This window comes from Ptychodera flava, assembly GCF_041260155.1.
Source record: "Ptychodera flava strain L36383 chromosome 3 unlocalized genomic scaffold, AS_Pfla_20210202 Scaffold_27__1_contigs__length_13241970_pilon, whole genome shotgun sequence".
NCBI lineage: Eukaryota > Metazoa > Hemichordata > Enteropneusta > Ptychoderidae > Ptychodera > Ptychodera flava.
Genome location: NW_027248281.1, coordinates 6,920,360 through 6,946,171, shown reverse-complemented (window position 1 = coordinate 6,946,171; position 25,812 = coordinate 6,920,360). Strand labels below are relative to the sequence as shown.

At 37.8% G+C, this 25,812-nt stretch overlaps 2 protein-coding genes across 3 annotated transcripts in view; one reads left to right on the top strand and one right to left on the bottom strand.

Moving 5' to 3' along the window:
• Positions 1-25,812, top strand: part of LOC139126465 (uncharacterized) — a 230,477-nt gene that overhangs the window by 10,645 nt on the left and 194,020 nt on the right. The window lies entirely within an intron of this gene.
• Positions 18,477-23,219, bottom strand: LOC139126307 (uncharacterized). 2 transcript variants are annotated; one of them, XR_011550523.1, is made up of 3 exons: positions 22,011-23,219; positions 20,207-21,719; positions 18,477-20,082 (listed from the first exon to the last, which is right to left on the bottom strand). XR_011550523.1 is itself a non-coding variant. In XM_070692382.1 (2 exons), the coding sequence occupies exons 1-2, from the start codon at positions 22,290-22,292 to the stop codon at positions 21,348-21,350; spliced, it is 654 nt and encodes a 217-aa protein (XP_070548483.1). In that variant the 5' UTR covers positions 22,293-23,219; the 3' UTR covers positions 18,477-21,347. The 2 variants fall into 2 exon arrangements, 1 of the variants encoding a protein (XP_070548483.1); XM_070692382.1 differs by having other exon boundaries at positions 18,477-21,719.

Genomic DNA, 25,812 nt, shown 5'->3' with positions numbered 1-25,812 from the left:
ATCCCATGTCAGAGCATAAGGAGTAGGATCATTTGCAGCCTTTGTAGCGTCTATTATGGTGTCATCGATGTCTTTCAGTTTGGAAAATTCTACAGCATGTTCGTGGCTTTGCACAGCGGCAGAGGCTAAAACGAACTGTTTTTTCACGTTCCTTGTATCGAAGGACATAATCCTTATTATGATTACCTACTATCTTAGTATTATTCGTTAATTTTAACATCACTCAGACCTTCCAGCTCGAGATTTGTCCGTGAATTTCACCTAGACCGTAGTTACTTCGGCCAGACATAGTTATCGTATACACAGTGAAAAATTAAATAATACCTTGTAATAATAACTGACAACCATGGCTTCAGCTATAGGAATGACAGTTCTCGGTGCTGTATTAAATGCAACGGTATTCACAGGAGGAAATATTATCGGACAAAAGCTTTCCGGGAATGGTGAGGCTCTTATTGAAGAGAAAATTAGACATGATAAAGCATTAGAAAAATTTGAACATGACAAAAGTGTTTGGTCAGAAAAAAGATTACTCCAGGCTGATTGGGAAAGAGAAAATCAAGCAAAGGACGCGCATGCTGCAGCTGAATTAAGAGATACAGATACAGAAATCCTGGAAGAAGCAGCAGCGTTGGCTCAAGCCAACTCTGTGTCAGGGCCAGTTCAATTCTCAGATTATTATCAGCCCAGTCCTGAGCAAAAGAAATATGAAATGATTTATATTGCTTGGGGATTGGTCGTGGGATGGTTTATGCTTCGCGAGCTTTGCTGATGCGTTAGCTACAGCAATTCAATACAAAAGCTAGTTGGCCAGTTATTGAAATTGACTTCTTTTCCTTCTTGATCTGTTATCCAAATACGCATTGAAATCATGTAATCTGAGCCTTTTCTCAATGGCATGGAAATTGAGCCCCCGTTTTTAAAATCATGGGTGACCTTTTCACTTAATTTTGTATCCTGGATGGAAGTATTTGTAAACAGTCCGATACTTTCCCCTGTATGTATTCGCCAGAGCCAAATAAAACATAATTTCCAGTAACATCAACAACATCTGAATGAACTATGTATTTAGTGACTGTTAAGAAATCTGCTGTCTTCGGACTCATAGTACTTTTTGTCACGGGGTTGTCCTCAGGTTTATCTGGAAAACCGACGAGGTTAGCGAAGTTACCTGTAGCATTAAAAAATACTTTAATATCTTTAGCCAAAGTTAGATAAACGCGGTTTGTCAGCAGATGTTTTTCAAAATTAATTTTCTGTTTCAACCCAATTGCTTTGTTGAGTGTATCGATATTGTAGTTACCTGGACGTATTGATATAGTCTTCTTCGGTTGGTTACTTTCTTGATATTTTAATATACTATTCGCCCCCGTTATGTTATACCATGAATTAAAGAGTGAACACTGTAATAGTCTTATTGTAGTAAACTGTGATATGTCAATGCAAGGGTTAAAATTAACAGTAACCGGTTTGCCTGTTTTGCTTTCAATCCAAATGATCATCTCCGCGTTGTATATACATTACAAAGTATAAGGTTCTGCAGGAATAATATTTTTCTGTTCAAGGATATCTTTGGTCGCAACCGCGGCAGCAGTCGCTCCACCTAATTTGCCAATCGAGTTAAATTTGTTCGAATTGGATCGCCCATATCCATTTTTAGAAATTTGCTGGAGATCATTAGATATCCCATCGTAAGTCCAGCGATTACAATACCATCATACATTGTGTTTACAACTGTTTTAGTATCCATGATTGCTGACACGTATATAAAATAGAAAAATAAAATAATTACGGAATTAATCCATCTCATACAATGTAGAGGGACCTTGACTTGGTTTAGAAAACTTACTTTCCACTACCGTTCCGGGCTCTGTTTTTGTCGCTTTCTGATTTTGCTCACATATAGGCGCGTTCCGGAGGGGACAATTATGCTGAGCGCGCCCAAAATATAGCCCTAATGCAGTCAATGAAACTCCTATAACACCTAAAACAAGATAACATTTATTATACCATCCATCACACTGTTGTGGTGGTACACTATCGGAACGGTCCTGAAAGGGGCTTATACAGTTTGCTTCAGTCATACTATCATTAGTCATTGCTTTTCGTTTCTTCTCCTTGTTTTGCCTGTTCCATTCCGCTAATCGCTTGCCTGCAGCAACTCTCCCTGGATGCTTCGTCGGTAATGTAATTTTCTCTATGTTGCGCTGTGGCTCGTTCCGGAGGGTAGTCGTCGGAGCTTGTGGTGACGGAGTCGGCGGAGCCGTTTCCGTTTGCTGAGTCCCTTCGGGACGTGGTGCTTTCAAAGTTGAATCCATTTATTTCGGGTATTATATTAAGCCCGATTTTTTTAAAATCTAAATGTTTACCCGTAATTAAACCGGTGGAAACTAGAGCAAGTATGGGCCCAAAAGTGTAGGCTATCCATCCTGATAATCGTTTTATTTCACTGTTTAGAATAAAATCCTTTTTAAGATCAGTGGCATAGTTATCTCGGTCATCGATTGGAACTACCTGACTTATTGCTCTTGCTCCTAGATCTATGAAACTTTGAGTGATATTATCACTTATAAGAGAACTGTATTTCGCTTAGTACATTTTGAAGGCTTTATTTACTGTTTCATCATTCCACCTTTCAACACTTTCGATTGTAATCTCCTTACCAAAAAATAACTTACTCTGGCCACTTGCGATGACACAGAGTATTTTTTCACGTTTCGTCTCTATTATGGATCGAGCGTCCGACGCTGCGGTTGGTAGTGCCGCTGTCGTATTTGCTGCTGTCGATGACTTTATTAAATTCTCCATTGTTTTTAGTATGTTATCTATTCTTAGTAAAAAATAAAAAATTCGTTTAAACCTGAATCCGAAATATAGTATTAACATGGTCTGGAATATGACAAGAAAATATGGAAAATTCTCCTCCATTAAAATCTATCTGTATATAGAAACACGAATCATGAGTACAGACCTATTCCCGGTTGCTTTTCAATTGAATAAAACCGCTGGCGGACATATACCGACAGTACAGCATGCTGATATTCCTTCCAAACCGAACGACATAAAACCTATTCTCATTGACTTAGAAATATATGTAACGCCAACAGATAAATTTACTTTTCATCCGCGGGATATATTTAAAGATAACGTAATCACTCATCGTACAGCTAAAGAAAGTAATATATGGTTGGGCGGCCCGCACATGAAATACTGGGACCAGCAATTAAATTTCACCGTATGGTGCAGCACTACTGGTTGTGGTATATCATTCGCCCATCTCTTCGATAAGAAATATCCGCCACAAATACAATCATTCTGCCGTTTTCATGTATATTTTACAATACGTCGTATCCTTCATGAAATGGGCGTTGCACTTCCAGACGATACTGTCTTCAAAGCCGGCGACAATCCGTACAATCTCGTCCAATATGAACTTCTCTGTACAGAATTTGGAAATATAAGCCCAACGAAGTCTGACTTTCGTTATCGTTTCGGCCAAAATAAAGGTCTTGGTTATGGTTATGAATATTACACTAATCGTGGTCCCGTTCGTCAGCCAAAAGCAATATACAATGGTCATGACTTTTCCTCTCCGCCGACAGTGGCGTTTTCTATACACATACCATTTTTGGAAAGAAAAAACATGTACTGCCCGACAAAGACCGACCACATTATTATTTCTTCCGAAATGATGGATCGGAGGGTCAATACAATAGTTTTATCCCTCTGAAGGGAGACATGGGACTAACAAAGGCCGGTCTCGCCCGCCTCAATGAAAGCCTTGAAGCCTATGTATATTGCATACTCGGTGCACAAGCAAATATTCGCAGTACCATAGTGGGCGATACTGGCAGTGCAGAGCAAGTAAGAAAAGAATTTGGCGTTCTCCTCGAAGATGAAATTCGCAATACCGACAAAGTAATCAGTTATAGGCGATACCAAGACACAATAACAAATACTGGTGTCAAACTTGATATGGCCGTTTCGCCCAATTTACTTCTCTTGCCGTCTAAAATGCTCATTCTTTCAGGCCCTTCAATCGCAGATTATAATAATGAATTGCAATACGCAACGGAATATATGGTCTTCAGGTTGAATGGAGATATAAAGACAGAAATTAAAGAAAGTGCTAAACATGAGATGGATGGGGAAGAGGATGCTGTGAAATGGCAGGATGATCATCCCGGAGGGTTGCCTCACAATGACACGAGTCGGATTCCCCTATCGCATTCGGAACGGAAGGCAGCAGATACAGTCGCCGGCGTGGATCCTATTCACGAATTCGGCAAAATTGGTTTGTTATCTTTAGCCATATTCATTACATTTATGTACAGTATATAGATCCGATGTATGCAACCATACCATTCAACATGAAAAATGCAAGCTCCTTACCATTAGTAGAAAACGCAACCCCATTACCTATACTTATTCAATGCGTGGTGTTTCCCTAGAAAAAGTTGACAGCATCCGTGATCTTGGAGTCGAAGTTTCTTCAAATATGTCTTGGGATAAGCATATCAATATATCTGTTACAAAAGCAAACCGCATGCTGGGACTGATTAAACGTACATGTGGCCACACCTGTTCCACTAAAATGAAACTCCAACTGTATTTATCCCTTGTCCGTAGTATTCTTGATTATTCATCCCAGTCATGGGCTGTCACGACTAAGCAATCAATGCTTCAACTTGAAGGTGTCCAAAGGAGAGCCACAAAATACATTCTTGGATATCCCCAGGAGATGGATTACAAAGAGCGTATGATCAAATTGAATTGCTCCCATTGAGCTACAGGAGAGAATTAAATGACTGTGTCTTTTTAGCTAAATGTTTTACTGGTATATATGACTTAAATTTAAGCCAGTTTGTCACATTTAAATCTCCTGATGACACTTCCATGAAGATGCCATTTTTTAAAACTGAATGTTTTCGTTACTCGTTTTTTAACAGAGCTTTTTACTCGACTAGTGTTATGCCCTTTCATGGCAAATCTTCAACAAGTGTTAGGTCATACAAGTCTATTTTATTAAAACATTACACGGGTTTGTTAAACAATAATTTTTATCCTGATAACACTTGTACTTGGGTGGGAAAGTGCCACTGTAAAAATTGCCGTCTCTGTTAATTTCTCTGTTTTGTTTTGTTCTGTTTTGACATTTCTTGTGTTTTTTTATGACTGTTTTATTCTGCGTTTGTCTTTTCTGTTTTTAATTTTGTATGTGTAACTTGTTTCATGTGTGTTTTTGTGGAGGGTTGCTTTTGTATAGGTGTTAGTCACCTGTGCGACTCATCCTGACTTTATGTCAAAGCTGAATAAATAAATAAATAAATAAATATGCAATTGTAACTGGACAGACAAATTCTGGTAAAACAGAATATGTAATGGATCTCCTCACTGGCCCGTACTTAAGGAAATTTGAATATATAGTTTTCATTTGTTTGACATTCATGAACAATAAAACGTATAATAAAAGATTCATTTTCACAGATGATAATGTGTTTATATTTCCGGGCGGACTCGATGCTGTGGATGAGACAATAGCCTTTGTACATAAGGAATTTTCCGGCATGAACACTTTGATATTCCTCGATGACTGTGCATCGTCAAAAGATATGAAGAAGCGTAGTGACTTTTTAGTCAAACTTGGTTTCAGCGCAAGACACGATGGATTATCTGTCTTGGTTCTGACTCAACAATATACTAGTATTAGTAAACCATTCAGGGAAAACATACAGATGTTAGTACTATTTTACACACCCAGCAAGACAGACAACAAGACTATTATAAAAGAATATGGAATGGAGGTGTCAGAACGGGAAGCCACGGACCTAGTCAGACAATTGAAAAGTACACCATTCAGTAAACTAGTATTTCATTTACGGCATCCGTACGACATACAATTTTTCGTATAATATAGCTAATCATGGCTTCGCCCGAAGGAACTCTTAGAGAATTATATTACAACCCGAAAACTGGTTTTGGAGGTGTACAAAAATTATATGACGCAGCACATGCCAGCGGACTAAAAGTTACTAAGAAAGAGGTACAGGACTGGTTAAAAACTCAGCTAACTTATAATCTACATAAACCCGTACCTCGTACTCGAGGTGCTACGGGTGGGAGGCGCGTTTTCGTAACATCGATAGACGAGTTTTGGCAGGGGGATCTCGTGGAATTCCCTTCACCATTCGCAAAAGAGAATAAAAACATTCGATACATGCTAACAGTAATCGATGTGCTCAGCAAATATGCATGGGCCAGGCCGATACAGTCAAAAACGGCTGATGATACTCTGCAGGCACTACAAGACATAATTAAGAAATCCGGGAGGCAACCCGACAAACTTCAGACAGATGAGGGGCGGGAATTTACTAACCGAAAAATGCAGAAATGGTTGGAGGAGGCTTCCATTCACTGGTTTCACACCTACAGTGACAAAAAAGCTAGTGTCGTTGAATGTTTTAATCGTACATTAAAGACGATGATGTGGAAATACTTTACATACAGACAGACACGTGAATGGCTCGGTATTCTACCACAACTTCTCGAGAATTACAATAACACCGTACACGGAAGTATCAAAATGAAACCTATCGATGTAACAGAGGACAACGATTGGCAGGCATTTTATACACTTTACCCTGAGTTGGCAGCCATGGGAGCTAACCCTGAATTCAAGCCGGGAGAACGGGTCCGAATTACAAAATACAAGACCACTTTCAAGAAAGGATATTTACCAAATTGGACAGAGGAGATTTTCATAGTTTCAAAAGTGGTGTATGCAGCTGGATTGGGAACACCGCCAGTTTACAAAATAAAAGATCTGAATGGAGAGGAAATACTCGGCACTTTCTATTCTGATGAACTTCAGAGCGTTGCTGATGCCGACGAGCTGTACAGAGTAGAACGAATTTTGAAGACGAAAAAAATTAGAGGAAAGAAATACTATCTGATAAAATGGAAAGGTTATCCAGAAAGTTTCAATAGTTGGGAGCCAGAGGAAAATGTTATTAGAACTTTGTAGCGTTCCGAAGGAGTACTCTCTGTAGTTCCTGTGCTGGTACTTGTCAAGTACTAACTTAAGTAATTACGAAAGTTATTCAATAAGTACCATGGAGGAAGCCTTAATTTCTTGAAAGAAGAAAGTGTCAGTTTACCACCATTCTTCCAACCGCCCGGCCAAGTATTTATCATGTATTGCCGTAAGTAATGTTCACTTATTGCATCTTTTTTGGCTGTATGTGGATGAGGTGGTACTCCGGATGAGCATCCTGAACATATTAAGTTTGCAAGATCTTCAAAGCGACTTCTCATGTTGTTATGAGCTGTTCTTTCCAGTCCTCCTTGTTCAGCTTTATCGATAAGTTCTGGTTGAAGTATAATGTACACAACTGACATGAGCCATAGACAAGTAACTTTAAAGTCTTGTCTCCCTTCGGAATGCTTCATCATATCAAGTGCCTTTAACCCCTTGACTACCAAGGCCAATGTATTCCTATATACCAGGCCCCTTATGTAAATATTGATAAAATCCGGGGTGTGGTCATTGCATGAACACTGCTTAGAGTAAAAATTAAGTAAGTACCAATAAACCATATATTTTCTGAATCAGCATGAAATTTCCCACTTTTTCATACATAAATTTTGTATTTCCAGGTCACGTGACTGATCACATGACACGTCATGTGACCAGAGTTGGCAAAGAATATGAATATTTGAAGCATCAGGACTTGTTTTGAATCCATAAAATGATGCAAATTTGAATACAGTTGCAATTTTCATGGCATTGTCTTTACATATACAGTTGCAATTTTCATGGCATTGTCTTTACATATATGTATTAATAACTACCCTTTACTTTATTTATAGATGTACCTATTTAAGATTTTTCTCACAAAAGGCGGAGTAAATGAACCATAAACATCAGCATCTGACATGATTCTGTATTTGAAAATCAACACATTTTATATTTGTAAACACCTGCTTTAAGTCTTCCTTGCAGAAACATGCATCTAAAATGATTATGATTTATCAAAAAATATTTCACAATATTTAAAAATACATTTTAGGGAACAACATATCACATGACCAAACACATGACCAGTCATGTGACCAGTCATATTAATAGTATGGCTGCTATAAAATTTTACTGGCTTATAGTAAAACACTGTATTTCCTCTTGTTTCATTCACGAATATTGCTGTTAATAGAACATATTTACATATAAATCATTTGTTTTCAATAAATAAACATTTCATTTCCTTAAAAAAAACCCCATAAACATCTTCGCGATCGTCCGTACTTCTGAAAACTGTAAACAATCAGCGCGACGCTTCAGTGATCAGCCTGACCTTTCAGGGTCAAGGTCATGGGTCACGACATTTGCTTCCGGATTTTGGCCATATTCGGACGTACGGGGGCGCAATCACATTCAGGCCAGATCGGAATACATCAATCTTAGTTGCGCTGCGTGCAGGCGCCGAAATTACGGGATTTTTAGCGACAAAAACGAAGCAAATACGCCTATTTAACTGTGCCGGATATTTCCGGCACTCGAGGTATATGGTAATTCAATATGGCGCCGGAAATATCCGGTGCCATAGGTAGTCAAGGGGTTAAGTCAAACAGAGCATTATAAGCACACACTGTTTCACAAGCATTAAGAAGTTTGTGTAGGTTCTTGCGTGAGACTCGTGGTTGTTCTAGTTGTTCTTGGTTAGGTGGATAATAAGCTTTTTCAAGTTCGTCTTCGGAAAAACCGTCTATTAAAAATCCCTGGCTGCTGCCGCCCCATGCAATTCCAAAGTCAAAAGCTCGTGGAAAATCTACTGGCCCGACTGTCTCGGTATCAATTGTTGGATTAAGTATATTCTTGAGAACTTCAGGCGTAAGTGGTTGACTAATTACCAAACATGGAAGTCTGTAGTCATTACAAATTTCTAAGAAAACTTGTTTGAACTTATCATGAATCTCTTCTAGTTCTTTTAAGGCGGCTATTTCATATTGTCTTGCTCGAGTCAGAATATTCCGCCTGCAATAATCAAATTTCATATCTTTGAATATGATAATGAAACTGTGTAAATCGTCAAATGCCTTTGAAACAATCTTTTTTTCTTCCGACTCCGTGGAAACGCCTCGGATTCGAGAAAAAGTCAGATGTTGAATTATACTTGAGTCACAAATAATGTGGTCGGTGGCGCCCACCAAATTTACTGCATCGTAACTCTTACCACTTCCAGTTGGCCCATTTATGAATATGTATGACATTTTTGTTCTATCTATATCATAGAAAATTTTTTTTAAAATTATTTTTTATAAAGATATATTATGATAAGACAATGGCAATCCTTTCTATTTCAGATGCAATAAAAATACTTGAAAGTGGAGAAAATATTCAAATCAGTGACGGCAAACTCATATTTGGTCACACAGACAAAGTATTCTAAATTTCGGTTTAAAAGAGGAATTCACGATTTCACTACATATATTGGTATAGTTCAAGAAATCGACTGTGGTTTTAAAGCAGTGAGCCAATTGAAAGCCAGAGAAAATCCTGCTATTGTACCTCATAATATCCGAAAAGGTAGTAAGATAGAATTCTTGGCATTTAAACCGCGCTTATTTAAAAGTAATCTTTCTTTCACTATAGAGAGATTATTTTGTGTCACACCTTATAAACCAGAAAATCAAGACGCGGAATAAATAGTCGACTTAGAAAGATTAGGCGAGATATATAAACAAATAAATGCTGCCAAAAATATAATAGTGGATTTTGATGACCTATCATAGAATAATTATTTTTTCTTTTTAAAAATTTTTAGGATAGTATATAAGGACAGTACGATGGAGCCAGTCGTGAATGAATATAAGATAAGTCAATTGTCTGATATACTTAAACTCGATTTAAATAGGGGGCTAGATACTCAAAACTACTCATACACTATGTATCGATCAGAGATAACAGATTCGGCGGGAAATATTTTCCTTATGGAATATCTCTTTGATGGAGAACAGAGGATAGATTTAAATGGTATCAGAGACATATTAATAAAGAAATGGAAGGCCGAAGGAGACCATTCCGGTTTTCTTCAGAAGCTTACAACCTATTATCATAAAAAGCAGCACCGCTTACGTGTAGCATTCGACAAGGGAGATTTAGAAAAAGATTTTCCTGAAGTGGAGCAAGTCGAGGACATCGCTAAGATTGATATCGAAGGTATGGCTGAGAAGGGAAAGATGTATCGAGTTTTAACAATGATGGAAGTCAGTTTATTAGATCCCAAAGACGAGAAAAGTAAGCCACAAATTCGTAAATTGTATAAAAACTTAAAAGATATATACACAAAATACGGCGGACGGGAGACTAAGATGAAACAAAAATTAATAGTTCAATACGAAAATATGCTTGAATATATTGAAGTTGAAGGTTCTGGTCTAGTTTTTGATAAGATCCTTAATTTTAGAGTAATTCTGTTAAAACTTCGACTGGGGGCCGGCATCCCTTCGACACGCAATAGCCCGATTCAACTGCCTGAATGGTTAAAAAATAAGCATTGTGTCAGGAATCTGATTCTTCCTTATGGCCCTGATGGTAGTGACACCGACCGCTTCTTCCAATACTCAGTTGTGTGATGTCCGGGGAGGGGTTATTGACAGTCGACAACGACAGAGTTCCACAGAAATATTCTTTTTTGGACGGCAGCCATGTGGGAACTAAATGTCACAGGAAATTACGTGTACAGACCATGTGACAATCACGTGACTACAACGATATCATTACATCTCCTCAACTTTGCATAAAAACTTCCAAGTTTTGCATCTCCTCAACTAAGAACGAAACTCATACCTTTGTTTGCGATTCACTTAGGAAAATAAGAAATCTGCCAACACTGTCTCAGCAAAATTTTCTTTAAAGTGTCAAATCATTATGCTCTGCGGATAATCATGTTTTAACAAACAATAAAATATAAACCTTAACTTTTATAATTACCTTCATCAGAAATTTACCACTACTAGGTAACATCAGATAGAACAGTATGTAACTCTGAACAAGGAACAGGAACTTGAAACTTTAAAACTAGGAAAGTACAATTTTTCTAGGAAGAAGTTCGCTCTACAGAAATTCAGTCCATAGTGTTCGTGAATAGTCTTGTATCAATACAATCTATCCCTCTGGCATGAAATAGTCCTTGTGCCAAGGGGGCTTAGATTTTACTCTAGTTGAGCGTCTCACATCAGTACTGTTGGGGTTTACATTTGTCTTAGGTGTATCTACACCAGGACGTACACTTGTTTCAACTGGTATTGTACTAGCAGGTGAAATAGAACTAGAACATACTGGTCTTGTTGATTTCTGACTAGGACAGACAGGCTCTATTGACGAATTCTCAAAATTGCTAGGAGTAGATAACTCTCGTATATTGGGATCAAAGGATGGAACATCATTTTGTATTCCTGTTGAAATTTGAGGTTCTCCATACGTCAATTCTTTGGAGTTCCCTCCAGTGCCCTGGAAGGGAAATTCCAGACTTTCCTCAACATATTTCTTTACGTGTCCTGTGGACCTTCTGTTGACGCCTTTGGAATTTTCCAAGACTAAGCGCCCCCATCTTTCTGAATGACTCTATATGGTTCTGTCTCAAAATTGGGAGTAAGTTTGTTTTGCCTAAATGCTTGCTGGAGCAAAACCGTATCACCTTCCCTAATATCAGAGGAAATGGCACGTCTCCTGCTATCTGCATAGAACTTCTGTTTCAATGTCATTCTATTATCTCTTTCTCTCATTTTGATCTGCCAATCAGATTCGTCTATAGTTTTAGATGAAATTCTCAGCCTGCGAATTTTGTCCCTAAATTTTCTTCCCTAAGAGCTATAGCAGGAGATACGCCTGTCAAAGTATGGGGTGTATTTCTATATTCAAATAGAAAATGTGTCAAATCCTTATACCAACTTTTCTTTTGCAATTTAGCAATTCTTACAGATTTCAAAATCACTGCGTTCAACCTATCCACGCTCCCATTGCTCTGAGGCCAGTATGGAATAGAATATTCATGATCAATACCTAAGTAATCAAGAAAACCTTCAAACTTGGCTGAGGTGAAAGGTGGACCATTGTCGCTCTTAACGCAGTAAGGCAATCCATGTGTCGAAAACATGGTTTCCATGGCTTTAATGACATGACCAGCATCTGTTTTCTTTAATAAGACTACTTCTGGCAGTCGAGAATATAAATCAGTTACCACAAGCAACTTTTCACCATCACACACTTCAAGAAGGTCAACAGCTAAGTCAAACCATGGTCCTTCAGGTAATTGTGGATAATATTGGCTCTGGGTTTGGCCTAGCACTAACCAATTGACATGGATGACAGGACCGTATCAGCTTTTCTACTACGTGCCTGTCCATCCCGGGCCACCAAACTCTGTCATGTAAGCGAGCCTTGTCCTCACAATTCCCCGATGACCCTGGTGAGCAATTTTCAAAATCTTTCTTTGCAAAAAACTGTGGTACGACTAATCTGTTACCACGCATGATCAGCCTACCATACAACCATAACTCGTCTTTCACATGCCAATAAGGTGAAGACTTCAATTTTAACCAATTTGCAGAGGTAATACACTTTTCAACGAGTTGTAAACCCTGGTCTTTTGCAGATTCTCTCTCAATATCTCGTGGAGTGATAGCAGATGGCATGGCCACTAAAATAACACTACATGCAAAATCTTCAGTTTCTCGACAACACTTGTCAGATGGTTCATCCACAGGCAATCTACTCAACATATCTACATAATTATTCTTTCCCTTGATGTGGGTGATATGATAATCAAACTACTGCATATACAACAACCATCTCTCAATTCTAGCTGAGGGGGGCCTGGAGTTAGGGCTGAACACTTTCAATAAAGGCTTATGATCAGTTCTGATCTCAAAATGACTACCTAATAGAAACTGCTGAAGTTTCTCACATGCCCATTTAACCTCAAGTGCCTCCCACTCGAACTGAGAGTACCTAGACTCAACGTGTGGAAGCTTTCTGCTTACATAGTATACTGGTTGGTATGAACCATTACTTTGCATTTGTTCGAGGATTTCTCCAACCCCAACGGGTGACGCATCAGAAGTGACCCGAGTTTTAGCACCCTGCTTGAAATAAGCCATGAATGGACTTGTTGTCGACTTATGTTTAATGAGGTTCAATACCTGCTCATGCTTGAGAAGCAATTCCCACTTCACATCCTTGCGAGTCAAATCCCACAGTGGCCTAGTCAGTGTAGCAAACTTATCAACATACTCTCAAAACACGGTTGTAAAGTCACTAAATCTCGCAAAAGTTACTTGCGTACGGTCTTTTATAGTTATGTTAGATAACTATATCCTCGTCGCCATTATGTGATGTCCGGGGAGGGGTTATTGACAGTCGACAACGACGGAGTTCCACAGAAATGTTCTTTATTGGACGGCAGCCATGTGGGAACTAAATGTTACAGGAAATTACGTGTACAGACCATGTGACAATCACGTGACTACAACGACATCATCACAAGTTGTAGCAAGTATAAAGTTAGGTGACAAGGAGTTTTTGCAAGAAGAAGGGAGGTCAGGTAAGAAATAACTGGAATACGTACACCAAGTTTATTGCTGATTACTGTTGGGATGGTATTCCATTTCCTACACCTATAGAAGATATATCCATATTCGAGAAGTTCGAGCAGCAAAATCCGAGAGTTAAGTTACAAGTATGGTTGATTCACGAAAATGATACTGAATCGTGCGACATACCAATCATATATCATGGTAACAATGATGCATGTTCTGAAAAGGCGCAAATAGCCAATATCTTACTAATAGTAAGTGCCGCGGGCAGAGACGGCCACTTCGTGCCAATTACTTCATTAAATCGTCTTCTTAATTCTCGTAATGATCGTAAGAATGAGCACAGACGGAAGTGTATTTGTATAAGTTGTGGGAAAGGTTTTGCAGCGAAAGAAGAATTGGAAATACACCAGATGTGTTGTGGAACAGACATGGCTAAGGTAGTTTTTCCTCAGGAAGTGTGTCAATTCAAAGGACATAAGAAGAAGGTGCCCTGCCCCTACGTTATCTACGCAGATACTGAGGCAATTATTGAGAAGGACACCAGCCGGCACATTCCAATTTGTCTTATTGAGCGATGGCCAGGCAACGAGCCGAAAATTTTTGATAAAAAATCATTCACAGGTACAGATTGTGTTACAGAATTTCTCAAGGAAATGAAGGAAATGGCTGAGTATTATTCGAGAATATATTATTTGAAAATTATTACCGATGAAAGAGGCGAAGCGCCAGACTTGCGTTGCATGTGAAAAGAATGCCACACACCGAATTGCAAAGTATGAAAATAGTTTTTATTGTGAACAGGGTCGTCCGTCGAGAACCATTCGTATCTTCTTTCACAACTTCAAGGGTATGATAGCAGTTTTATTATAAAAAGTTACATAAATTCGATACCGGCGGCCAATGGAATCATGGGTCTTATGAAAACATTTATCTTTAGTGCTTCCATTGTTGTCGGCGGAGAGTGGCCAAACCGAAAGAGGAAGACAGTGAAACGTTTCTTTTCAATAAAGTTTATGGATAGTTTACAACTAATGAAAGATCCACTAGATAAGTTGGCAAAGACAGTGCCAGAGGATGGATGGATGATACCACTTCCGTACAAAGAGATTCAGCGGACGAAAGGTTTCTTCCCGTACGAATATTTAGACTCGGTTGACAGACTAGAAGAGGACCAGCTCCCAGAGAGAAAACAATTTCATAGCAAACTAAAGGAAGAGGATATCTCAGAGTCTAACTATAAACACACATTGAAGGTGTGGGATGAAGTACGATGCCAGACGATTAAAGATTATATGGAATTCTATTGTGAGACTGACGTTCTCCTTCTTGCGAATATATTCGAAAATTTCTGCAACACATGTTTAGACATATATAAGCTGGATCCAGCGCACTATATGTCAGCGCCCAGCTTAACATAGGATGCTATGTTACTTTATACAGGTAATAAATTTAAACTTATTCAAGATGCTGAGCAGATGACTTTCATTCAGAGGGGAATTCGAGGTGGTATCAGTCAGTGTAATATTCATTATTTACAGACAAATCATCCAGCTTATGCGACAGAAGAGATTGGTGGGAATTATGATCCGGAGAAGCCGTTAACCGAAATAAAATATCTCGATGCTAATAATCTTTACGGATGGGCAATGAGTCAACAATGCCAATGGGCGGACTTCATTGGATGACGAAGGAAGAATATTTAGAATGGTCTGCTTGAGCAGGCTTGGATTGGGGACCCGGCGCTAGATTTCCTCCAAGTTTTCTAGAAGTAGACTTAGAATATCCGACCGAATTACATGAAGAACACAACGATTTACCTCTCGCGCCACATCACTACGAATTTCCGAGGCAGGGCAGTCGACTGATTACAAGTCTAATGGACAGAGAGAGATACGTCTTACATTATAAGTTGCTTGAATTCTATCTTCAGATGGGAATGCGGCTGAAAAAAGTACATCGGGCGCTTGCCTTCGAAGAGGCGCCGTGTCTTGCAGAGTATATTGACTTTAACACTAAAATGAGGGCAAAGGGGAAAACTGACTTCGAAAAGAATTTCTATAAGCTTATGAATAATGCAATGTTCGGCAAGACAATAGAAGACGTCTGAAAGTATAGAAAATTTAAATTTGTTTCGGGCAGTCCTGATAAATACCAAGAGTATATACCAAATATGAAGTATAGAACTTATATATCTAGGGAAGAGGATGGCGATTCCTGCGACAGTGTCCCACTGGAACTGAAAAGGGATCACAGCTGTATGCTTGGAGAAAAATGGTTGGAGTAGAGAAACAACTAACCCCTAAACATTTTTAGCTTTTCAGAACCTGGCACTAGAGGGCGCTTTTTAAGAATCAATGCATTGGTCAGAGTTGCTTTTTGCAGGCAGTTTGCTTTGGGATATATAACTACAATTTGGGGGGATAAGGTTGCTGGACGATTCTATTATTTTGAAGGGTGAAAGGGATAAATATGAATAATGGAAATTTTATAAGCATATATATGTATGAATATACTTTGCACCAAAATCATATGTTTTTTTTCAGTGTTTGTTACTTCAATACACATAACTAACTTTTTTAGTTAAAAGGTACAACAGAAGTCATGTTATAAAGTTACATAATTTCTGTAGTGTAAATGTGATAAAAAGACAGTCCTTGTAAAAACATTACACAATACATATACAACACTTGAACCATCATAACCAACTCTGTCAAAATTTTTTTCCAGTGGAAGTAAATTTCAATTGTAAATGCAATACAAGGTTTCATCAGACTGATTTGATTCATTTTTGCAAAAATTTAATCTCATAATAGAATCATTTTACAATCAAGAGTATCACATATCAGTCTTTGTTTTCCAGATAACACAACTGATTTGGTATGACAGAATTGAGGTTATAGATGACCAAGTAGTACAGACAGGAAAGAAAAAAAGATACTTGACCATTTAATGCAGTTCAATTTTTTATTAAAATCATATATCAAATTTTGACATGACATGATACTCATCTTATTTACAATTACATTTTTGATTTACTTTTTTCTGGATGTGACCACAGATGTTGGTCCTTCACTATGTAGTGTAATCTTTGAAGCTCGTTAGGAATACCACAGAATTTTTCCCCCTGACGTTCAACTTGTGATGTATCGCTTCAATCCCATTCTCCCCAAAGAACCCCAAACCCATCTTACATCGTGTGACTTGTGACATTACATGGTATTCCAAAATGTGTAATTTTGGAAAGACAGGTGCTGTCGGGAAATTGGATCTATAATACTCTAATAAGCCTTTGATCTTTATCCCTGAAAAAGAAAGAGAAGATAGTATATCCAGTGAGAGTCTAACATACACCTAATGAACTGATACATGCACAATGAAAAAAAGGAAAACCTGAGGAAATATAATAACTTACTTTTCCCAACAAAAGTGGAACTGCATGCTTCCCTGACACATTGAAGAAAAACTTAAAAAGTATTAGTTCAAACAAAATAACAAATATTATGTGAATGATGTGTCAGTGTGTATTTTTGACACAGTATGTCTTGATTGCTTTACTGTTATGTCACTTAATGAAAATATATAAAAATATACTGTGGCAAAAATAGGTCAATAACCATACAAACATATTCAGGCATTTTAAAAAAATATAAAAATACTGGTTGTAAAATACAATTTTAAAACTTGCCTCTCATAAGGGATAATTTGTTGCAGACTATTTTTACAACGCATGCCTATAAATTATTTTAATATATAATCACCAAGGATTTTAATCTCATCATCTGTGAGTTGCCGTGACACTGAATATAGGTTATGACAACCCGCAAACAATGACAGCAGAGGCTCATACAGGTCTCTCACATCTTCTGCATCTTTCTTCAAGTCAGGACATATGTGCTCTGTACACTTTACTATGCTATTGCATAACAGCTGTATATTCTTTTCCTGTAATCAAACATGATATTAACTTTCACACAACAATCACCTGCATTTCACTTACAGAACTGAATGCTAGGCTGTAATACTATAAAAGCATTAATTTTCACTGGGACTTCATTACACTATTCTGTGTTTGGGACACATTCACTACATGTTACATTCACAGATTTGAATGTGAAACAATGAGCTCTAATGTATTTACTAGTTTCACGGTTTTAATTTAGCCAATTTTATCTATTGGCGAAAATAGAGAATTAAATTCCAGCGAAACACAAATGCTTTTACAGTACAGTTATTGATAATAAAACACACAATAAGCATAGCCTGTTCAAGAAGTCTATTCTTGCTATGGAGGTACCACAAAATTTGCTCAAATTAAAAAGAGGAAATGATTCTCATCTATGAAACATATGGTAGTAAATTTCAGCACACTATAGACACACCTCAAACAGACCATTCCTTTTTGTTGGTTTGCACAGAAAAAACTCATGCAAATGATTTGGAGAAATAATAATGTTTGGAAAGCCAATAGTTTAGCTTGCTTTGTATCACTATCAATACTTAGCTACTCAATAAAGCTGGATAAATGCATGCACATCATGTTGTTTTGATAGACCCTGGAAGTCTTGACTCTGAGTAACTTTTAGTGAATACTGGTGAAGTAAAAAAAAAGACAAATTAATTGTAACTGAGGTTAGTGTGAAAAAAATACTGATAATGTCTTCAGCAAACATGACATCAGAATAATGATAATCAACAAACCATCAGAATGATACACTTCCTGTAAACTGATGAACACAAAGGAAGATTACTTAGTTTTAACAACAACAACAACAACAACAACAACAACAGCAACAACAACTGATTGAAAGCTGACTTGTATGAACCTGACAACACTTGTCAACATGATTCCCTACGAAAGACTTTCCATGATATTGCTGTCGGCAAACATGAATTTTATTCAATGTCTTGTCTAGTTCTCTGACAGTGTATCCAGCTTCTATGGGTAAATTCTTCCTCAGGTTTGCAGCCTCTGCTTTCTGTATTTGATACAAATATGATAGATTATTAAATTCTATACAGTGAAATTGGTATAAGCTGAAGTATTCTGAACAAAAGTCCTGAAACACTGTTAAAAAATAGTTCCCAGAATCAAATACAAATAAAAACATGTTGTCTAGTTGCTGTTCACCACACTTTAGACTGTTTTCACTGTATTTTGAAATGGCCTGTGAAGGAATGTTTCTATTAATTACTTATGTAAGCAAACATATTGAGAAAGACTGATGATTTAAGAAATAGCTATGAAACCTTGGAATCTGCAAGCTCCAGTAGCTGTTGTTTGTCCTTCTCCAAAGAGTGCAGCATGGAAAGAGGAACATCATTAGAGTGCAACATGGAAAGAGGGACATCATCATCATCTGAATCATCTGAGTCGTTAACACTAACAGAGCATACACTCTGTATCTCTTGTTCTTTTACTTTGGCTTTCTCTTCAATACTTTCTGCCTCTGCTTCAAGCTTTTGAGAATCCTACAGTATGTAGAGTGAAATTTCAAAAAGTATCCATCCATCCATCCATCCATTCACACATCATAAAGTTAAATTGTTTAATTTCACATTAATCTTTAGAAGACACCAGTATGATTGATATCAAAGAGAAACACAACTACTTGGAAAGTGTATACATAGTTTTTGGAAATGGAAAAAAATCACTGAATGCCATTTATTACATGCCTTGATGTTAATGCAGAATTAGTGCATTGGTTTGAATGGGTAATACCAAGGAATGTAGTGGGCCAGTGAACATATCATATGGACTATTTGTCAAAGTTACTAGTTGTGGATATCAAACCATGTAATAAACATATCATTGTGTATATGTGAGTCTATGGGCTTCTGTGAAAGGAGACAGATTTGCCCTCTCATGTAGGCAATGACTTCCTGAACTCAGGCCCACAAACTCATGTATACAGGTAATATTAAGGAGGGATGCATTGCTACCTATGGAGAGAAGTAAGGACATATTAACTACTCATAGAAACAATTAGTTACCTGGAGAATTTTAATGTATGTGTCAAAGTGAGCTGGCTTTATTAAAGGCTCATCTATTTCACCTGCTTGCTGTTGGTGACAAAACAGTTTCACATCAGCTCGCTGCATGCTGCTTCCATCATTTGAAAGAATCTATGAAAGATTCCCAGGCTGAGATGCAGTCCTGGAACTGCTACCTATGGGGAAAACATTTTTAAAATCAAGTTTGAAAGCAAGAGAATTATTTTCAAATTAGGTATAAGTATCAGTAAATCAAAAATATCAAATTTCAAGAGATTATGGAAAGTGTTCTAACCCTCTCTAAAGGGATGTCAAAGTATGGCTTGGCTATACAATTATGGTACAGAGATGCTGTAGATTTCTTGCTTCCAGCTTGTACATAGTCACTATGATCTTTCTTGATTTGGTCTAAGGTCCTTGGTTGTACATCTTGTTCTTCAGGTGGCAATAAAGCTGTACTCTTGGTGGTCAAACACCATAAACAGAAATACTTTCCTACAAAAATAAAGGTGCTTTAGTGAATTGTGTCATTTCCTGAAATGTAATGTTTGTTACATTACTGTGTTAAGAAATCAGTGTCTATTGTAAGTTTTGAAATGTAATTATGCATATGTCTTACCAGATGCACCTGACAAACCATACATCATGGTGAGATAGGCATAGTCTCCAGCTAGACTGAGCACTATTTGTTTGCCCCTATAAACATGATAGAAAGAATACAGGTGAAAATATGAATGCATTTGTACATGAAAAAATAAAGAAACAGTATTTCATTCAGTGTTCTTTGTAAGCCAATATGACACACCATCAACCAAAGTTCATCTATGGTGACTAAAAGGTCATAGCCCTATTACATGTAAACCTATAGGACAACTCAAAGAAATGCATACAATTCTTAAGAGACACACTTGTAGTAAACATCATTGCATGGGTACATCATATCTGCAAACAGAAATGAAATTATGTCAACTTACTTCCACACATAACCATCTAGTGCATTAACCTGGTCTCCATTGATTCTGTAGGCTAATCTTGTGTTTGTATCAGAGTCACCAGCACAGAAAATGTTCCACACAACAGTGTTATCCACTGAGTTGGGGTGAGCCACGTTACACACCTGAAATACTGACTTCATGGTTCCTCCCCCTTTATCCCCACCAAATTTTACCAGTATTTGATCTTGTGGCAAGGCTGGATAGAACACTAGTTTGTCTAGTCTGAAAACAACATACTTGTTAGCAAGAACAAAATTCAATTTCTCTTTCCTTGAGATAAAAAGATTATTCTAAATTAACAGAAATAAAAATAGAAATATTTGATAAATAAGAAGAACAACAGCATCATCATCAGGAGTTGAAGAGGTCCTTATCATGCAAGGAAAGTGTAACTTTTATACTTGTAGGGAAATCAAAGGATACATTGAATTACAATGATGGCCTTTGAACAAACTATGCCATGCAGCCTTTTAACCATAAATTACCTTTCAAGATGGTTGAGTCTATCTAGGACAGCAGCAGCAACATCATCAATAGCAACACAAGGAGCTAGCCTAATCTCTGAACAGTGTTTGCCATCAGGGCCCTTGACTGCAAAATGAAATGGTAAATTCTGTGCTACCAAGTTGTACTGCCTTCCCTTTGCTTTCTCTCTATCCTTGGCTTCACTCTGCAGCCTGATTTTCCATTCTTTGAACCATCTGTGAAATAAATATAGCTCTTATATCCAGTCAATTAGGGAACATGAGTTGAGCAACAATTTTCCTATAAAAACTGGAGATAAAAACTTGAAATCAGTTTCAGTTGTCCTGTTAAAAAATAAAGATAAATGGTTAGTCTGCACTTGAAAAAGTACCTCCTCAATTTTCTTAAACTGCTCCAAGACAAACCAATTTCAGTTTTCAGACAGAGACCAGCATCCTCTGGAATTTCAGGTAGGTATGGCGCCAACACAGATTTTCTCTTTTCCTTTTCCAAAGACTTCAGCTCTGCTTGCAACTGTGGTGCCACCATGGTGCTGGAGCCAACTACTTGGGAACGTGTCTTGTTCATTATATGTGCCCTCAGTTGCAGTGTTTTCTGTGACACCTCAGTGTTGTCTTTTCTAGGAGCCCTTATAGTCTTCATGTGAAAGGGCTAAAAAGGAAATGAAATAAAATAGATTAATTTTTGTTATTATCATGACGTGCTTCTTGTGACCAAAATTGTCAAATAAAAGAGCAAATAGAAGTCAATAAAATATACATCACAATAACTCACTCTAAAACAGCATTATGTAATTATTTAAGAAAATATACTCAACAAAATACACTAAATAAGTCAAAATAAATTCATCAACTTAATAATTGTATACTCTGTGTTCACTGATTCAAACTGAGTTCTTTTTTTCACAAAAATATATTAAAAAAACAATTTACATTAACTCACCTGGCCTTTTGTTTTGAACCTGATTAAATCCTCTCTGTTTTCATTGCTTAACTGTATCTTTCGTTTCACAACTTTGGTTGCAAGGTCTTCAAATCCTGGCACGTGTTCTATCTCTTCATGATCAAGCAGAACACCAACTGCCTGGACTGGTGTAACAGGTTTTTGCCGTGAAGTTGGTAGTGTGGATACAGTGGGGGAACTGACAAGTGAAGCCTCCATGTTTGCTGGCAAAGCATAGTTATGTTCGACAAGAACCGGCGGGGGATATCTCCATATGTACATGAAACCACATGAACTGCCAGGTTGTTCAAAGTGCAGACTTCTCTGCAACCTTTCCAGTGAAAATCACAAGTTAATTGTAATTCACCCATGATGTTATTTAGGGTTACTGGAACTTTTGTGACAGACATTTCTGTGACTTCAACTCTGCAGAGAGGACAAGATTTTGATGTCCTAAGCCATTCCTTCAAACAACCTGAGCAGAACAAGTGGTTTCCCTCACACAGCAATTGTACTGACTCACTCAATACCTCCTTACATATCTGGCATATGTACTCTTCACAAGGAGAAATAAATCTATCTGGGTGGAGGGGAACAGCAGTTCTGTACACCGGCCCTGCTTTTCTGGTGGTCAGCTCCAAAATTGTACTGTTAGCCTCTGATCTTGTTTCGGAGGTATTTACCATTTTATCAGCTGCTGGAACATCACTGGTGCTGAAAGTCTCTATCTTCCTATACTTTGCAAGGCTAACTTTCTTTCCCCTCTTGCTAAAATGTTCGCATGTTGGACAAAATGTTCTACCGTGCCTTTTCCATTCAACATCTACCTCTCTCACACAGTGCCTTGTGTTATTTGCCGCCGCCTTCATCTCTCTGTCAAGAGTCCGCTTACAGTTTTTGCAAAAATTAGATGGATGCACATCATTCTCGTCTTTCTCGATTGATACACTGAAAAATTCGCTCAATGGCTTGGAAAACTGAGTACAGCTATACCTTGTTCCGACTAATTTACCTGCACAAATTCGGCAGTGATTGCGCAAAATGCCAAGGTGGTAGTCGTAAGACTTCGCCATGATCGATTCTACCGGCAAATTTAGAATTTGGCGCCCTTAGATGTAAACAAAAGCGTAAACAGTCCGGTTGCTATGGCACGACGCGGGTCAGAGTTTACACAATTGCGACGGAAAAGTATTGGGTGCGACGGCAAATAACATATAGCAATCAGAAAACAACATTGGGAAGACTCTTCATAATTATTTTTGAGACTTGTGAATTTTAATTTATCAAGATATACGATGTCAAAGTACAGTGAGAGGTAAAAATTCAACGTTATCTTGCCTGAAAATCGCTAACCTGATCCGCCGCTTCGACCACGCACCCGAGGCTTCGCTCGATAGCTCCACGTCTACATAGGTCAAACATGCAATCCAGGGTATCTCCGAAGTTACCCGAACCCGTAGAGAGGTCATATATGGAAGGTATACTTCCTAATATGGTAGATTTCGATTGAACTATACAGTGATATCAACTTCGGGAGTCACAGTGGCGCGAACAAAATCAAAGATGCCGTCCGAGATATACCCGGAAGTAAATTGTTTGTTACTCGTTTCATTCCTCCAACCATTATTCTCCATACGACCTATTATTAAGGCCGTGGGATCAATATGAATATAAAAAGCCAGTTTTCATTGGCGCGGCAGTGCTTGAACTTTCTAAGCTGCTTATGTATGAGACGCATTACAATTACTTTCGAAAACGGTTCAAAGGAATACGATTAGCCTACATAGATACTGATAGTTTTGTTTACAGTGTGCCTCTTCCTTCCCCAGACGTAACTTTCAATGATATAGTCCGAGAAGATGTAGAACAGAATGGTGAGAAGTCTATATATGATACTAGTGGGATGGCGGCCCCCGATTTTCCAAAGATTAATAAAAAGGTGATAGGTAAATTTAAAGATGAGTTGAATGGAGAACCTATTCTTGATTTTGTCGGCATACGCTCGAAAGTGTATGCTTTTCGGACTCCAACTTCGGAGACGAAAAAAAATAAAGGGATAAAAGATGTTTGTGTTAGAAAACATTTGAACTTTGAAGATTATAAGGATCTGTTTGAAACTGGGAAATTCTGAAGGAAGGAGACCGAGCGGGCACAATTTGTACAGTTTGTACGGAAAAAACCTGGAGAAATCCGTAGTGAAAAGCGTAGTAAAATCGTGATGGCGCCAAATGATATCAAACGTGAGCAGTTATACAATCCAGACACGGGCGAATGGTTGGCAGAAACATGGCCGATAGGATGGAGTTCCTAACGGAGTCAACTTTCATATCCATTTAATCCATAATGTCGCGTGTAACGCTCTAGCGGTGGACTAAATCCTTCTTGTTTTCGTATTTCTAGTGCCTGATAAAATATGTCCTGAATAAGTTCTGAGGTGTTTTCTGTTGTTGCGCCTTTTTCTTGTATTTGTGTAAGCAGCTGTTTATATTGAACGTAATAATGTTTATATTTCTCTCGCCTTTTTTACACTCCTGTTTTTCCTTATATTACATAAATTATAACACCTAGTATAGGAGTTAAAGCTAAAAGCACTGGAACTGTCGGAATTGCTGCTATGACAGCAGAACTTACAAGAATTCCCTTAGTAATATTAAGAGCCATATCAATTCGGCCCATTAATTTATAACTGCGACGATATGCAGTGCTAGTTCTTTCTATGTAATCAGCTAAGTGTTCAACGCTTTCAACAACTGAGATGTGCATTTTTTTACTGTGTATGTAAGGGATGATAAAAATAATTGTAGTAATATAGAGAGACAAATATGGCAACAGGAGGAGGAAGAGAAGAAAATATAAAACTCAAGGATTTCGATGATGCAAATTTGAATGATGATGATGATGATGATGATGATGCTACTGCTAAAACATACTTTATAGACGACGATAATGCCCTTGCAGAAGCCGATCCTTTCCAGGATAGTCCGTATGTGGATCGTACGACTAAACATAGAGTAGAAATTACAAAGCAAATGACTGAACAATTCTTAGACGAGAAAAAAAAATCCGGCAGCACGAAACGAATTAATTTTGAATGCTGAGGTTAAGAATGGAAAGCTGTATTATAAAAACCTCAGGCTGTCAAAACTTACAGGACATGGATTTTTAGAGCTCTCCTCATTAAAAAAAAGTCTGGGATCTTATGAATTTATAAATAAAGTATACACATGGAGTGGAGTCGAATATCGCTCTAGCGCAGAGCCCGAATTTGTGAGTTCTACATTGTATTCTGAAGATGTGAAAAACGATAAAATACCGGCTGAGAAGATGACACCAGAAGACATGGGTATATACAAAGATGAACTGACATTCTTACGGCAAGATGCTAGCGGTAATGCAGATAAAATACAAGCTTTTGAAAATAAAATAGAAAAATGGAACAATCTAAACCCTGAATATAGACCTATTAATGATGAATTAAGGATTGTGAATATGCGTCTTGGCAAGCTTAACAATGAAAAAGTTAAAATAAGGCTAGAGAAAAGAGAAGTTGAAAAACAGTTAAAGGAAATTCCTGTAGAACACACCCAAGCAAAAGAAAAAGCCGAAAAACTACTAGCTGAACTCATAACAAGAGAAGCTAAAATTGTTGATCGAATTGAATATGAACATGATAAGATAAGTGAGGCATGTGAAAGTCTGGCTACTACTAGGTCTCACCGTGATGTAATTTCTGATCCAGAATTGTCACTCAGGCTGAAGCTGACAGAATTATTTAAACGAAATGGTATAACAATAGCTGCAT

Excerpts from the sequence above, each read along its gene's own strand:
- LOC139126307 (XM_070692382.1), bottom strand. The coding sequence starts at position 22,292 with ATGTACATATGGAGATATCCCCCGCCGGTTCTTGTCGAACATAACTAT. Across the intron at positions 21,720-22,010 it reads GGTTCAAAACAAAAGGCCAG|CCCTTTCACATGAAGACTAT; the intron begins GTGAGTTAATGT and ends TTTCCTTTTTAG.